Source organism: Plecotus auritus, assembly GCF_963455305.1.
Source record: "Plecotus auritus genome assembly, chromosome: 5".
Taxonomy (NCBI): Eukaryota; Metazoa; Chordata; class Mammalia; order Chiroptera; family Vespertilionidae; genus Plecotus; species Plecotus auritus.
In genome coordinates, this window is record NC_137776.1 from 49295663 (window position 1) to 49313856 (window position 18194).

The 18194-nt window shown below is 38.5% G+C and overlaps 1 protein-coding gene across 1 annotated transcript in view; it reads left to right on the forward strand.

The window, feature by feature from the left end:
• TLK1 (tousled like kinase 1) overlaps window positions 1-15416 on the forward strand; it is a 171466-nt gene extending 156050 nt beyond the window's left edge. Inside the window, exons 19-21 of the mRNA XM_080668804.1 lie at window positions 155-266; window positions 1406-1513; window positions 13612-15416. Coding sequence (XP_080524930.1) covers window positions 155-266; window positions 1406-1513; window positions 13612-13788 — 397 coding nt within the window. The 3' untranslated portion in view covers window positions 13789-15416. The remainder of the gene's footprint in view (window positions 1-154; window positions 267-1405; window positions 1514-13611) is intronic.
• Window positions 15417-18194: the final 2778 nt, after the last annotated feature.

Here is an 18194-nt window from a genome sequence, read left to right on the forward strand (position 1 = left end):
TGATACAAGGATTTAAAAGCTTGATTGGTAATTTTCATTCCTGAAGGTCCTAAGGTGTTATGTGGATAAAATTAGTTCTGAGATTTTACACTTAGATTTTAAATTACAGATTGTTAATAGTATCCTTTCCCGTTTTCTCCCAAAAAAACTATAGGTATTTACCTCCTGAGTGTTTTGTAGTTGGAAAAGAACCACCAAAAATTTCTAACAAGGTTGATGTGTGGTCAGTTGGAGTCATTTTCTTTCAGTGTCTTTATGGTAGAAAGGTAAGTTAAAGTATACCAGATTCAACTGTACTATTAGATGAGTGGAATTTTCCCCTTTTAAATACAAAGTTCATTAACTTAAAGTCAAAAGTCAATTTAAACCCTTCCAAGGAAAGCCAGGCTTCTTCTCTATTTCTTTTTAATCCTTACCTGAGGATATTTTTCCATTGAGAATGGAAGGGAGGGGAAGAGGAAAAGAGAAAGAAACATCGATGGGTTGCCTCCCACACATGTCCTGACGTGGGCCGGGGATTGAGCCTGCAATCAAAGCATGTATCCTTGACCAGAATCGAACATGAGACCCTTAGGTCCACAGGCTGACACTCTAACCATTGAGAAGGCTAGGGCTCTTCTCTATTTCTGCTAAAATTTCTATGGATCATAATTATTTTAATGTCGTAACAATTTACTTGGCCTGTATTTTGCACACACACCCTTTTTTTTTTTTAACTGAAGGAAAAAGAAGTAACTATGTTAAGAATGCTAATATTCTCTACTGTTATAGAATATTGGAGCCAAAACTCTTCATTATCCTCCATTCTCTCTCCTTCACTGCATGCACACAGTTTGGCCTTGGCATAGTTTCCTCAGGGAAATTTCGCCAAACTTAAGTCTTAATATTTCCTGAACCACTTTATTTTGAAGTCAGAACTACAAACTACTACAGATATTATCTAATCCCTATCCCATCTAATCCCTTCATCAGTATAGAAAGAGAGTTTAATGAACTTGTCTGGAAATTGACTGCAAATTAGGAGTACCAAACCCAGAGCTCTTTCATTTAAGTTGGTGTACTGTGCTCAAAGTGTTTTATTCAGTGGTCTTTTCACAGGCATTGCCACTACTTCATCTCTTCTCTAATCAAATTTCATTTTGTAAATATTAAGAATAAAGTTTTAAATTTCTTATGTTTTTATCTTAATTTCCTATTTGTAGTAGCATTATTTTCTTCTGCTTATTCACAGTGTCTCAGCTATGTTGTGGGTTAATTATAACTTTGTTGCTATGAAAATGCATCCAAACTTCCATGTAACTGAGGGCAAGACTTTTTTAGAACACAAATCATTTGTATCTTGAGTAGTCACTGGTAATATCTGTTTAAATTTTGTGAGATAAATTTCTCAACATTTTATTTCTAGCCATTTGGTCACAATCAATCTCAACAAGACATTCTTCAAGAAAATACAATATTAAAAGCCACAGAAGTTCAGTTCCCCGTAAAACCAGTTGTAAGCACTGAAGCTAAGGTAATAAATTTATGTAAATAACTTTTGTGAAGTAAATTTCACGTCATAAATTGTGCTTAAAACAAAGTAATTACCACCACAGGAAAATCTGTCCAGGAGGTATACAGATGATCCTTGAACAATATGGGTTTGAACTGCACAGGTCCACGTAAATACATTTTGATAAATATATTGGAAATTTGCAGGTGAATCACATAGCCTAGAAATATTGAAAAAAACATTTGAAAAAGTTAGGTATGTCATGAATACATAAAATATATGTACATGCTTTCTCAACTTTTATTGTAAGAGTATAGTATATATTATATATAACATACTAAATATGTCTTAATCGACTAAGTCATTGATAAGGCTTTCAGTCAAGTATTATGTTGAGTCCTGGCAGTTGGTTGGAGCATTGTCTTGTGCACTGGAGGGCCCCAGGTTCAATTCCTGGTCAGGGTGTGTACATAGCAAAAGTACCTTGTCCAGAATTATACCTAGTATAATTCTCATGCTATTCTGCCCTAGCTCTTGAGAAAGCCTGACCTATTCCTTAGCTTTCTTAACATATAGAAGTTTCTGAAGCTAAAAAAAAAAATCTTCACCTGGTGACATTTTCATTGATTTTTTGGGGGGAGAGAAAAACAAACGTTTATCATCTATCAGTTGCCAATCGCATGCACCCCAACTGGGACTGGGGATGTGCCTTGACCAAAATCAAACCAACGACCTTTCAGTATATAGGAAGTCACTCCTACCAACTGAGCCACATCAGCCAGGGCAGTACTAACCAGGTCCAATCCTGCTTAGCTTCTGAGATCAGGTGCATTCAGGGTGGTATGGCCATAGACTAATTCATATATGTCTATGTGATAACATAAATAGATATTTCTAATAGCAAATATGTCTATGTGATAACATAAATAGATATTTCTAATAGCAAAACTATGGTGGTCCGTAATATCTTCCCACCTTCGTCCTCTGATTGGCCTTTCCCATTTTTACTCCTGCTTTGTTACGCTCATCCCAAAGTTTATTTCTGTGACTTCCTGTTGTAGTCTTCTTTTTAAAACCCGTGAAATTCCTAAGACAAACACATGATATTCCCATTTCTTTCTGGTACGAATAGTCTAGGCCCGTGGTCGGCAAACTGCAGCTCACGAGCCACATGTGGCTCTTTGGCCCCTTGAATGTGGCTCTTCCACAAAATACCATGGCCTGGGCGAGTCTATTTTGAAGAAGTGGCGTTAGAAGAAGTTCAAGTTTAAAAAATGTGACTCTCAAAAGAAATTTCAATTGTCGTACTGTTGATATTTGGCTCTGTTGACTAATGAGTTTGCCAACCACTGGTCTAGGCCATAAGAATAATGCATAAAGAGGCATTATGTAGCTTCTATATTGTTAGAAGAGTGTAGATAAGCCCTGCTATATGTCCCCGATCAAGGTCATAATGGCCTTCATAATTGTACTGGTTTTTGTGTAATATCAGTAACTGTTTCATATTTCATGTTATCTTTTTTTAAATTTATATTGTTGAAAGTATTACAGATGTCCTCTTTTTCTTCCCCATTGACTCCCTCCACCCCACTACTGTCTGTGTCCATGGGTTATGCATATAAATTCTTTGCTCTCTCTCCACCCCGCCTTCCTCTAGATTGGTTAGTCTATCCATTGCATCTTTATTGGCTTTTTGCAAATCATTTGAATGACTTTTAGAAGATTGACAATTAAAAAGATAACTGACGTTCTTATTTTAAAACATGAGTTATTTTTGTAAGGTAAATATGGCTTTTAAAAAGATCTTGACACCAATATCCCTCATGAACATAGATGCTAAAATCCTCAACAAAATATTAGGGAATCAGATCCAGCAATACATTTAAGAGATCATACACCATGACCAAGTGGGATTTATTCCAGGGATGCAAGGCTGGTATAGTATTTGCAAAGCAATCAATGTGATACATTACATTAAAAAAAAAAGGATAAAAAAATCACATGATCATATCAATATGAGTTTTTTTGATAAAAACTCTCAGCAAAGTGGGAATAGAGGGATTATACCTCAACATAATAAAGACCATATATGATGACAAACCTATGGTTAACATCACACTCAGTGGGCAAAAACTAAAAGTGTTTCCCCTAAGAACACTTAATGGGAAAAGGACAAGGATGTCTGTTTGCACCACTCTTATTCAACATAGCACCAGAAGTCCTAGCCACAGTGATCAAACAAGAAGAAAGGAGGAGGAAGTAAAATCATTATTTGCAGATGACATGATATTGTACATAGAAAATCCTAAAGACTCCACCAAAACTCTGTTCGATTTAATTAATGTAGCAATTACAAAATCAACATCCAGAAATTGATGGCATTTTAATACACCAATAATGAACTCTCAGAAAGGGAAACTAAAAAAACCCATTTACCATTACAACAAAAAAAATTAAGATATTTAGAAATAAACGTAACCAAGGAGGTAAAAAACCTGTAGTCAGAAAATAGACCCCAAATAGCCACAGCAATCTTGGAAAAAAGAACAGAGTTGGAGGGATATCCACAATACCAGATATCAAACTATACTACAAAGCCACTGTAATAAAAAAAGCCTGGTACTAGCACAAGAACAGGCATATAGATCAGTAGAACAGAACACAGGCCCCACATCCTTATGGTCAATTAGTATTTGACAAAGGAGGCAAGAACATACGATGAAATAAAGACAGTCTCTTCAACAAATGGTGTTGAAAAATTGGACAGGTACATGCAAAAAGATCAAACTAGACCACCAACTTACACCATATACAAGAATAAACTCAAAATGGATAAAAGATTTAAATGTAAGTCATGAAACCATAAAAATCCTAAAAGAAAACACATGCATCAAAATCTCAGACTTTTCACAGATACATCTTCTAGGGCAGTGGTCGGCAAACTGCGGCTCGTTTGCCGCTCTGTTGACTAATGAGTTTGTCAACCACTGGGATAGGGGCTTAATCACAAGGAACAACAACAGTCTGTAATTATTGGAATTAAGAGTCTAGGTCAGTGGTCAGCAAACTCAGTCAACAGAGCGGCAAACCGCGGCTCGGGAGCCGCATGTGGCTCGCGAGCCACAGTTTGCCGACCACTGTTCTATGGCAAGAGAAAGGAAAAAAATTTTTAAAATGGAACTACATCAAACTAAAAAGCTGCACAGCAAAAGAAACCATCATCTGAATGAAAAGGGAACCCACTGTATGGGAGAACATATTTGGCAATAATACAGCTGATAAGGGGTTAATTTCCAAAATATATAAAGAACTCATACAACTAAACAAAAGGAAGACAATCCAATTAATGGGCTAAGGACCTAAATAGACAATTCTCCAAAGTGGACATACAGATGGCCAAGAGACATATGAAAAAATGCTCAAAGTCACTGATCATCAGAAAGATACAAATTAAAATGACAATGAGGTACTACCTCAACACCTGTCAAAATGGCTAAACAAATGACAAGTGCTGGTGAGGATGTGGAGAAAAGGGGACACTTATGCACGGTGAGTGGGAATGCAGACTGGTACAGCCACTATGGAAAACAGTGGAGTTTCCTCAATCAAAAATGGAACTGCCGCTTGACCCAGCAACCACACTTCTAGGAATATAACCGAAGAAATCCATACACCAATCAGAAAGAATATATTCACCCCTATATTCATAGCAGCATTATTTCCAATACCTAAGATTTGGAAAGAGTAAATGAATGGATAAAGCTATGGTACATTTACACAATGGCATACTATGCAGCTGTAAAAAAAGAGGGACCTCTACTGATACTGCTCCTAGGGCAATGGGAGCTAAAGAGAAAATAAACAAATGGGACTACATCAAAATAAAAAGCTTTTTCACAGCCAAAGAAACTATCAACAAAACAACAAGAAAGCCCACTGTATGGGAGAACATATTTGCAAATGTTATCACTGATAAAGGTTTAATCTTCAACATCTACAGGGAACTTACACAACTTAATAAAAGGAAGATAAATGATCCATTAAAAAAATGGGCAATGGCCCTAGCTGGTTTGGCTCAGTGGATAGAGCGTCAGCCTGCGGACTGAAGGGTCCCAGGTTCGATTCCGGTCAAGGGCGTGTGCCTTGGTTGCGGGCACATCCCCAGTGGGGAGTGTGCAGGAGGCAGCTGATCGATGTTTCTAACTCTCTATCCCTTTCCCTTCCTCTCTGTAAAAAAATCAATAAAATATATTTAAAAAAAAAAAATGGGCAATGGACCTAAATAGAATCTTTTCAAAAGAAGACAGAAGGAAGGCCAAGAGACACATGAAAACATGCTCAAAGTCACTAATTATCCGAAAGATGCAAATCAAAACAACAATGCGGTACCATCTCACACCTGTCAGAATGGCAATCATCAACAAATCAACAAACGACAAGTGCTGGAGAGGATGCGGAGAAAAAGGAACCCTCGTGCACTGCTGGTGGGAATGCAGACTGGTGCAGCCACTGTGGAGAACAGTATGGAGTTTCCTCAAAAAACTGAAAATGGAGCTCCCATTTGACCCAGTAATCCCACTTCTAGGAATATATCCCAAGAAACTAGAAACACCAATCAGAAAGGATATATGCACCCCTATGTTCATAGCAGCACAATTCACCACAGCTAAGATTTGGAACAGACTAAATGCCCATCAGCAGATGAGTGGATTAGAAAACTGTGGTACATCTACACAATGGAATACTACACTGCTATAATAAAGAAGGAATTCTTACCATTTGCAGCAGCATGGATGGACTGGAGAGCATTATGTTACGTGAAATAAGCCGGGCAATGAAAGAAAAATACCACATGATCTCACTCATTTATGGAAAATAAAGAACATTATAACCTGATGAATAAAAAAAAGAGATAACAGAGGCAGTAAAGCACCCAATAGACTGTCAAATTACAGCAGGAAGGCTGGGGAGTGTTGGGGAGGGGGGGGAAATAGATCAACCAAAGGACTTGTATGCATGCATATAAGCACACCAATGGACACAAGACACTGTGGGGGTGGGATGAAGGCATGCAACAGGGGGTAGGGGATGCTGGGGGAAGGTCAATGGGGGAAAAAAAGGAGATACATGTACTAATATATGTAATACTTAAAACAATAAAAAAAAAGATTAAAAAAAAAAGAGGGACCTCTTACCCTTTGAGACAGCATGGATGGACCTGGAGATTATTATGTTAAATGAAATAAGCCAGTCAGGGCCTAACCGGTTTGGCTCAGTGGATAGAGCATTGGCCTGCAGACTGAAGGGTCCCAGGTTCGATTCCAGTCAAGGGTATGTACCTTGGTCGCAGGCACATCCCCAGTAGGAGGTGTTCAGGAGGCAGCTGATGGATGTTTCTCTCCTATCAATGTTTCTAACTCTCTCCCTTCCTCTCTGTAAAAAAATCAATAAAATATATTTTTTAAAAAGCCAGTCAGAGAAAGACAAATATCACATGATCTCACTTATTGGTGGAAGCTAATGAACAAAATAAATTGACCAACAAAGTAAGTCCATGGGAATGGAACAGACTGACATATCTCAGAGGGGAGAGAGGGACAGGAGATAAACCAAAGAACCTATATATTTACTAGAGGCCTAGTGCACGAAATTTGTGCTCTGAGGGGAAGGGGTCCCTCAGCCTGCACCCTTTCACAGTCTGGGTACCCTCGGCAGACATCCCTCTTGCAGTCCGGGACCCCTCGCTCCTTACTGCCCACCTGCAGCAGAGGCGGGAGAGGCTCCTGCCACCACTGCTATACTCGCCAGCTGTGAGCCTGGCTTTTGGCTGAGCAGCACTCCCCCTATGGGAGTGCACTGACCACGAAGGGGTAGCTCCTGCGTTGAGCATCTGCCTCCTGGTGGTCAGTGCGCATCATAGCAACCGGTTGTTCCCCCGTTTGGTCGATTTGTATATTATGGTTTTATTATATAGGATATGCATAGCCCATGGACACCGACCGTAGTGTGGTGAAGGCCGGGGGAAGGGGTAGAGACTGGGTGGAAGAGGGTAAAGGGGGGTGGGATGGGGAACATCTATAATACTGTCAACAATAAAAATAGATTAAAAATTTTTTAAAGATCTTGATGATAGCATCTAAATTTTGTCTTCTGTTTATCTACAGCATCAGTGAGAATAGAAACTAAATGAATTTAGTCAATGCAGAATCCATTTATTTACATTTTTAATAGTAACAAGAATGAGTATAGTGTGAATTTAGTGTGCCAGAAAGAAGTCCCGTTCACCACCTCTGGCTCTTTATAGGTGCCACAGTCACCCTTTTGGTACCAGGGGAAAATCACATTACTTTTTGCTTGTTTCATAACCTTTTGTCCCTGCAGAATACACCTTTGCCAAGTTCCTCTACTGACCTCATTTAAGCATCTTAAGCATATTTACTCCTCATATATTTCTTAACCTTGCTCTTGGTAGTTTTTCATCCTTTTAAACTCTGTCTTCAACATAATCACTCTTGATTACTTTTTTCTATATCTTAATCATTTTCAGAGTGTTATCTGAAACTTTTCTTGTTAAAGACTTAAAAAGATAAGACCTAAGGGATCAGAAAGACTTTTGATAAAATATTAATATGCTAACCATGGTATAATGAGAAGAGCTAGATTTGTTTTCAGAGAAAAAATTACTTCTAATGATTTTCAAAGCAAGGAACAGGCAGAATAGTTCCATTTAAATTGAAATTTGATCACATTAAAAAGTATATATGTTATAGTTTTCTTATTAATGGTTTATTTCATGGCAAGCTATAGGGTACATCTAGTGTCAGCAGTAAGAAGGGGAAAGAATTACCAATTGTCACCTGAGAATGTTTTATCTGTTGTGAAAAAAAATGCACAAATCTCAAATATAATATTGAATGAAAGAAAGAAGCCAGATAAAGAGAACATAATCTGTGATATCACTTATAAAAGGTCAAAATAGCAAACTCAACTATAGTGTTAAAAGGGTAGAAGTTACCCAGGTGGGTTGTAGGCAGAGTCCATGCCTAAAAGGGCAGGAAGAGACTCAGATGGTTTTGGTGAAATTCTTTTATCTGGTTGCCAGTTACATAGATATATTCACTTTGTACTATCCTATCTAATAAAGGGAAATATGCAAATTAACCATCACTCCATCACAAAGATGGCGGTACCCATAGCCACAAGATGGCAGCACCCAGCCCTCTCAGCCCCACCGGAGTCCCCAGTCCCAGGGGGCGCCTGCTGAGAGCGGGCAGCGTGAGCAGCCTGGCGGAATGCTTGCTTCGTCACAGTGACAAGGCAAGCGTTCTGCACCCAGCGGCGGATGGGCCTCTGGTCAGGCCAGGGCATGGATGGGCCTCTAGGCAGCGGGCGCGGAGCAGCCAGGCCCTGCAGAGAGCTACTGGTGCAGGGATTCGTGCGCAGGGCTACTAGTATAATTAGGTTTTTTTTTAAAGAAGCTTTTCTCAAAGACAGGATACATAAAACCAGTCTGAGAAAGGAAAAAGATAGTAATTATATTCCACTTTTAGCTTTTTAAAAAGTGTGCTGATGCTCAATGTTAACCTATGAAACAAAAACCTCAATGAAGTGTCCCTTCATCTAAAGAAAGTCTTTATGGTCAGTAGGAAAAAAAAATAGTATGGTTAAAAATAGCATACCCTCTGGCCAAACTAAACTGATAGTGAGAGGATTATTTTAGCAGAAGATAAATTCTAGAAATAAGTGTGCAGAATTTGTAATTATAAATGCAGCTTTCCATATCCAACATAATATTAGAAGTCCTAACTAGAGCAATTAGGCAAAAATAGAAATAAAAGGCATCTAAATCAAAATCAAAAAGGAAGAAATAATTTACAGATGATATTTTACAGTTAACCCTTGAACAACACGGGTTCAAACTGCACCAGTCCATTTATACACAGATTTTTCAGTTGACACACACAGTTCAAATTGAATGAAGGATCAACGGGTCATTGGGAATTGCATATCCAGAGGGCCAAATTAAGTTACATGTGGATATTGACTGCTGGGAGTTGCCACCCCTAACCCCTTGTTGTTCAGGAGTCAACTGTATACTGAAAACTCTAAAAATATCACCAAAAAACTGTTAGAACTAATCAACAAATTCAGTAAAGTTTCAGGATGCAAACTCAATATATAAAAATCTGTTGCATGTCTATACACAAACTATCAGAAAGAGAAATTAATATAATAAGCCCATTTGCATAAAAAAGTAAAATACCTAGAAGTGAATTTAACCAACACTGAAAACTGTAAGATGTTAATGGAAAAAAATTAAAGAAACACAAATATATGGAAAGATATTCTATGCTCATGGTTTGGAAGAACTGATATTGTTAAAATGTCTGTACTATCTAAAGCAATCTACAGATTCATGTAATCCTTACCAAAATTACAATTGTATTTTTCACAGAACTAGAACAAACAATTATAAAATTTGTGTGGAACCACAAAAGACCCAGAATAGGCAAAGCAATCTTGAGAAAGAACAACAACAAAGCTGGAGGCATCATGCTCCCTGATTGCAAACTGTAATATAACTATAGTAATCAAAACAGTATGGTACTGGCATAAAAACAGACACATCGATCAGTGGAACAGAATTGAGAGCCCAGAAATAAACCTACACACATATGTCAATTATTTTATGAACAGGAGTCAAAAATATGCAATGGGGTAAAGACAGTCTAGTGTCTTCAATAAATGATGTCAGGAAAGCTGAGCCACTTATACCATAGACAAAAATTTACTCAAAATGGACAAAAGATTTGAAGGTGTAAAGATCTGAAACATAAAACTCCTAAAAGAAAATATAGCTGGTAAGCTTTTGACCTCCGTGTTGGTGTGGAATTTTTGGATTTGACACCAAAAGCAAAGGCAACAAAAACAAGTGCATACTAATGCTTCTGCACAGCAAAGGAACCATCAACAAGATGAAAAGGCAGAGACTTGAGTAGATCTTTATGCCAATGTTCAAAACAGCACTCACGAGGAGAAACCAAGATGGCGGCATAGGTAAACACCTAAACTGCTGCCTCGCACAACAATTTCAAAACTACAACTAAAAGACAGAACGGACACCATCCAGAACCGCAGGAAAGCTGACTGAGTGAAAATTCTACAACTAGAAGGAAGGAGAAAAGCTCACAGAGAATTGGAGGTACGGCAAAGGGTCTTTGTGCGCACAGAGAGGAAGGGCGGCGGAGTGCCTGGCTGGCTTTCTCTGGCGGAAGGGGGAAGGGAGCCCCCGACCGCATTGAACCCCAGTTCTGACTGCACTGAACACCTATTCCGGGCGAGCCCCTGGGGACCCACGCTCTTGTGGGGGGAGTCTGGACTCTCGGGCGGAGACTCGGGAGCCGGGGAAGGCGGAAGACTGAAAGTCCGCTCGCGCCAGTGCGCACAAAGGCTGCGGGAGGCTGCCACAGGCTTTCCCTAGCGGAAGGGAGTGAGAGGCTCCTGACGGCACAAAACCCCAGTTCTGACTGAAGTGAGCCCCAGTTCTGACTGCAGTGAACCCCAGTTCCAGGCGAGCCCCCGGGGACCCACGCTCTTGTGGGGGGAGTCTGGACTCTCGGGCGGAGACTCGGGAGCCGGGGAAGGCGGAAGACTGAAAGTCCGCTCGCGCCAGTGCACACAAAGGCTGCGGGAGGCTGCCACAGGCTTTCCCTAGCGGAAGGGAGTGAGAGGCTCCTGACGGCACAAAACCCCAGTTCTGACTGAAGTGAGCCCCAGTTCTGACTGCAGTGAACCCCAGTTCCAGGCGAGCCCCCGGGGACCCACGCTCTTGTGGGGGGAGTCTGGACTCTCGGGCGGAGACTCGGGAGCCGGGGAAGGCGGAAGACTGAAAGTCCGCTCGCGCCAGTGTGCACAAAGGCTGCGGAGGCTGCCACAGGCTTTCCCTAGCAGAAGGGAGTCAGAGGCTCCTGACGGCACTGAACACCAGTTCTGACTGAAGTGAGCCCCAGTTCTGACTGCAGTGAACCCCAGTTCCAGGCGAGCCCCCGGAGACCCACGCTCTTGTGGGGGGAGTCTGGACTCTCGGGCGGAGAATCGGGAGCCGGGAAGGCAGAGGACTGAAGGCACACACGTGCTAGCAAGGGCAAGGCTGACGGGAAGCCAAGACTGAGACTCCACCCCATCCAAGCTGAGCACAGAGGCTATTGCAATTTGGCAAGTCTAATCCTATAAGACTGTCTCCAGCACCGGACTTCTCCCAGCATAGACACAGCTGATCCTTACAGCCAACTGGCCTGGAGGTCAATTCTTCCCAGTGATACCAACAACAATAAAGACTTAATTACAACAAGGCTGTACACACAGTCCACAAAGGGGTGCACCAAGAGTGTCCACCTCAGGTTAACTGGGGAGGCAGACCCACTGGGCCAAATTGGAAACCTAGCACACAAATCTACCAACTCAGGGAAGCAGTGAAAATGCGGCGTCTAAGAATCAGATCACAAACGAAAGAAATGGAGGAAAACAAACGACTGGATATAGAATTCAAAACCACGGTTATAAGGCTTTTTAAGAATATCCTAGAAAAGGCCGATAAATATAACGAGACCCTCGAAGAGATGAAAAAGGACCAACTAGAAATTAAACATACACTGACTGAAATAAAAAATATTATACAGAGACCCAAAAACAGACAAGAGGAACACAAAAATCAAGTCAAAGAATTGAAATACAAAGAAGCAAAAAACACTCAACCGAAAAAGCAAAAAGCAAAAAAAAAAATCCAAAAAGTTGAAGATAATGTAAGAAGACTCTGGGACAACTTCAAGCGTACCAACATCAGAATTATGGGGGTGCCAGAAGAAGAGAGAGAGCAAAATACTGAAAACCTATTTGAAGAAATAATGACCGAAAACTTCCCCCACCTGGTGAAAGAAATAGACTTACAAGTCCAGGAAGCCCACAGAACCCCAAACAAAAGGAATCCAAAGAGGACTACACCAAGACACATCATAATTAAAATGCCAAGAGCAAAAGACAAAGAGAGAATATTAAAAGCAGCAAGAGAAAAACAGTTAGTTACCTACAGGGGAGCACCCATACGACTGTCAGCTGACTTTTCAACGGAAACTATGCAGGCCAGACGGGAGTGGCAAGAAATTTTCAATGTGATGAATAGCAAGAACCTACAACCAAGATTACTCTACCCAGCAAAGCTATCATTCAGAATTGAAGGGCAGATAAAGAGTTTCACAGACAAGAAAAAGCTAAAGGAGTTCATCACCACCAAACCAGTATTATATGAAATGCTGAAAGGTATTCTTAAAGAAGAGGAAGAAGAAAAAAGGAAAGATAAAAATTATGAACAACAAATACATATCTATCAACAAGTGAACCTAAAAATCAAGTGAATTAAAAACCTGAGGAACAGAATAATCTGGTGAATACAATAGAATCAGGGGCATAGAAAGGGAGTGGACTGATAATTCTCAGGGGGAAAGGGGTATGGGGGGGTTCATAAAGAGACTGGACAAAAATCATACACCTATGGATGAGGACAGTGGGGGGTAGGTAAGGGCAGAAGGTGGGGTGGGAAATGGCTGGAGGGGAACTATGGGGGAAAAAAGGAGAAATAATTGTAATAATCTGAATAAAGATTTATTTAAAAAAAAAAAAAAAACAGCACTCACAATAGCAAAAGGTGGAAACAACCTAATATCAATCAACAGGTGAATGGATAAACAGAATGTGGTATATACATGCAGTTGAATATTACTGAGTTTAAAAAGGGACAGAATTCTGATGCATGCTGCAAGTATGGATAACTCTTAAATATTGTGCTAAGTGAAATAAGCCAAATACAACAGGACAAATATTGTGTGATTCCACTTATATTCTAGGTACTTATATATTTAGGATAGCCAAATCATAAACAAGGCAGGCAGTGGTTTCCAAAGGTTAGGGGAGGAAGAAATCAGTAGTTACTATTTAATGGTTACAGTAAAAGTTTCAGTTTGAGATGATGAAAAAGCTGTCTTAAATGTGTCCATTCTTCCATTCTTCTCTGGAATTTATTGTTTAGAAGGGGAAAGATTTTAATTGCTGACTTTTTTTTTAAGGCCTTTATACGACGCTGTTTGGCATACCGAAAAGAAGATCGATTTGATGTGCACCAACTGGCAAATGACCCGTACCTCCTCCCACACATGAGAAGATCAAACTCTTCAGGAAACTTACACATCGCTGGGCTGACAGCATCCCCTACACCCCCTGCTTCAAGCGTAATTACTTACTGACTTTCCTCCAGAATCGGCATGATACCTTTGGGTTGCTTCCAGGTGCACACTTGAGTTTAAGAGCATTTGAGTGTTTTTTTGTTACTTTATTTTTTACACAGGACATGATTGAGAACTGTTCGCGAGCTGAAGTTCTTGGTGGCGTCATTTGTATGAGAAAGGATCATGGACAGTGAATAAATGTACACTTCTGACTATAAATAATTTTGAGACGTGAAGGGTGACTGCCTGTTGCACAGAAACGAGAATACCATGTTCAGACAGAAGAAAAACGATTTGTTTGGGGAAACACTGTAAATAACGTTTATAATACTTAAATACATTTGGTTGTTACTAAAGAGGTCTAATATGAAGGGTAGTTTTTCATTATTTAAAAACACTTGGAAAAAATGAGAAATATTTCTAACACAAGAACTATAGTGCCTGGATACATTCTTCAGCATTCGGCAGTTAATCTGCCGAAACCAAAGTAAGAACTGAATGACAGTGACAGTTGTGTTTTATAGATAGAATGTGAGCGTTAGAATCTTTGGACAAGGTTAGACTTTGTCATTTGCCTGTTTTGGCTTTTACCACATTGTACCTCGAAATCACATGTCCTTTTTTTTTCACTGGTTATGTTAAAGGGAGAGCTATTATTCCTAGATACTTTACACCTTTGACAAAATGAGCTGCTCATTTTAAAATCAGTTGAATTCACTAAATTGTAATATCGCCAGTGTTTTCAACATGTTAGAAGTAACATATTTTTGTTTTGATACCAGGCCTTGTTCATTAAAACAAATGACAGTATGTAACCAAATGCAGACCAGTTCTATGCAGGATAATGATAAATTCCCTTCTAGTTCTATTGTAAATTGTTGTACATATGTCATATTTCAATTACCAAGTTTCAGCAGCTTATTCTTGTACAAATGTTTAAAAATAATGGCTTTTCTAATTGGATATTGTATTTTTTTTAAGTCTTGAAAGCGCGTTAATTGCTGCTAAATGATGTTGCTTCTTTGCTAAAAAAAAAAAAAAAAAAATCGAATGACCTCCTTAAAAAGGTGCAAATTGACTGTATATCATAGAGGCATATTAAAAGCAGGCATTCATTAACAATCAAGGCATGTAAAAATGATCCATGTTGGACATATAGAATTCTCTAAATCAGTTCCTTGGGTTCTAGGGCTGTGGAGCACATAGATACTAGATTTATACATTGTTCATGGTTATTCTACATTTCTAGAAGGTTCTTATCAGCAAGGTGGGATGATGGTCCCATAAACAAGTTTCTTGTGGTTTGTACAGATTTGTTAAAATGTGAACATTTTCTAACTGCCTTGTATGGTATAAACCGTTATTTTTCAGGATGTTGTATTTTACTCCTGTAAAATTATTCCTTTATTGTTATATTCATAATGCTGATACTTACATGTAAGTTGTCCATGTTGCCGAAAAAGGAGGCTCTACTTACTTTACCACAGATTCTCCTTAATATTGTACAGTTAAACTGTGGCTGTTATTTCTGATGTTGCAAGCCATTTTGTTTTTCCATTGTACATACACACACTGTCTCTTTAAAATGCTGCTGATATTGTAGAGAATGTAGCCAAACTGGTAATAAACAATGACAGTTAAAATTTAAAGACTATGAAAATTGCATTTAAGGGAGCTTTCAAGACTTAGAATATTGGCTCCTTAAGAATCAGCTGAATAAATTCTTTACGTATACTTCAAGACAAGTACAAAGTGTTTCAAGCTGTTAATGTGAGCCTAATAACCATAATCAAGGTTAACTCTGGGTGAGTAACAGCACTATCAGGAGTGGCTAAGGGCGGTACCTGCTCCTCTGTAGATTAAGATAGAAATCCTATAAGAAATATTGACATGGTAATGAAATGTTAACATTGACTGAGTGCCTTAGTGCTGCCCACAAATTTTTTAATTTTGTTATTTTCATCATTCTGAATCATAAAGTACTATGTTCATATAGTAACTTATTTGAAGTTCTGAATTGAAGGAAAATGCCCAGTTTTATTTAAAATTTTGGTGAGATATTAAGTGAATGTATAAATCTAACGAGGTTGATTTGAATAAGTAGTGTAGCCCAAGATCACTCCTTTACCATCATTTCCAAATGAATGAAAGTGGCTACTAGTCTCAAAATGCAGAAAAGGAGGAAAATTAGTCAACTAACTTATAGACCGTCTCTTCCTCCTTAAGTTTTCCCAAACAAATGCTATAGATTTCAGATAATACACCAGTAACCCAGTAAATACAAGATGGCTAATTGAGCCAAACTGAATACTGTTATCTTCACAAAGGAAATTGGTATCTATCACCAAGTGATTTCAGTCACTCTGGCAATCCTCAGCTCTAATATCTTCTGAAGCTTAAACTGTTCTGGTTTCCTGAATTCACTCCTCAGAATTAAAGTGTGACTTATATTCCTAAGACAACAGCAAGGTCCTCTCCCTTGGCTATCTTACAGGCCTATTTCCTATAAGAGTCAGCACTGTTACAAGGTAAAATGCAGTTTTGGGGGATAATTTTAGAATCTCTCTGATGTGAAGTAGTTTTAGTGTGTACATCTTGAGAGGAAGTAAGTGTAGAAACCACCCTAATAATTAAGTCAAGAATTGGGTAGATACTGGGTTGTCCTAAAAAACAAACAAAAAAAAAACACCTATTTTTGTCCATCCCCTTCTTAAAAAAAAAAAAAAAAAAAGAACTCTAAGTTTAAATGGTACATAAAATGTAAACAAATACCTTTACAAATACCTCATTACATGAAGCTAAAGTGGTGGAGAGTTTCAGTGAAAAATTTAAAGAGGATACTGTGCGTTTTGCTATTCATTGTTACTTATTAAATATAATGTCATCAGATGTTACTACCTATTTAATGGTAATGCAGATTGTCCAGTCCTTTAGGTTGTTACTTTTAGAATTGAATTACATTGCTGTTTAATTTGTGTGTGACAAAGCTTTATACCTTTAAAGTCACATTTGCAGGTCTTTCTCTAATCCCACCTAAATTTTGACATGTTATCTGATAAAATTTCCCCACAAATATACTAAAATTGAACGTTCTGAAGGCATTCAAAAAGTGTTTTATCAGCTAGTTTATATCAAATTATTAGGATTCTCGTTCCTGAGAACACTACAGACAGTTCTAGAATTTATATAATTTGTCAATCTCAATGTTCTTTCCTAGAACATACGCATCTCTACTTGCCTTTCCTTAATTTCCCTTCCCTCCCATCCCCCTTTTTTGAGCATTCCCCTCCCCCCTTCCCACCCCCTTCCCCCCAACACACACACACACTGGGAATTCTTTAGTGTTTGGGAAAGATTTGAGTAAATATATGTGAACCAACTTCAAGAATTTACATAGAAGCAGGGAAGAACTTAATAGAATTATTTTTTGTTAGAAATCCTCACTCATTTAAAATACTAGGGATGTAGATTACCTATGATTTAAGAAAGGCAACTTTCAAAAAAGCAAGAGAAGAAAACTAAAATAGAAAACAAAATGATAAGTACATGTCTTTCAATAATTATTTTAAATGGACTAAATTCTCCAATCAAAAGACAATTTTTTTAAAAGACGTTTATGCTGCCTACAGGAGACTGACTTCAGATGTAAGGCCATACAGACTAAAAGTGAAGGGATGGAAAGGATACTCTATTCAGATGGCGGAGGGAGTTGCTGGTATAGCTATACTCATATCAGACAAATAGACTTTAAAGCAAAGGTTATAATAGACAAAGAAGGGCATTACATTGTAATAAAGGAGTCAATCCAACAAGAAGAAATAACATTTGTAAATATGCTCCCATCATTGGCGCACCTAAATATATACAGCAAATATTAAAAGACATGAAAGGAAGAAATAGCAATACAATAATAGTAGGGGACTTTACATTCTCATCAATAGACCATCCAGACAGAAAATAAGGAAATCAGCCTTTTATTACATCAAACCAGATGGACTTATAAGATATATACAAAACACTATAAGCAACAGAACACATTCTCAAGTGCACATGGAATTCTCTATAGATCATATATTAGGCCACAAAACAAGTCAATGAATTTAAGAAAATTGAAATAAAAACAAGCATCTTTTCTGACCATAATGCATGAAACAAAATCAATTACAAGAAAAAATGAAAATTTACAAATATGTACTGATTAAACAACATGCTACAGAACAGCCAATGGGTCAAAGGAGAAATGAAAAAAAACTGAAAATACCTTGAGATAAATGATAACGGAAACAACATTCCAAAACTAATGGGATGTAGCAAAAGCAGTTCTGAGAGGGATGTTCAGAAATAGCAATAAATGATTATATTAAGAAAATAAAACTATCAAAAACTTTACACCCCAAGAAACAAACAAAAACAACGAAGTCCAG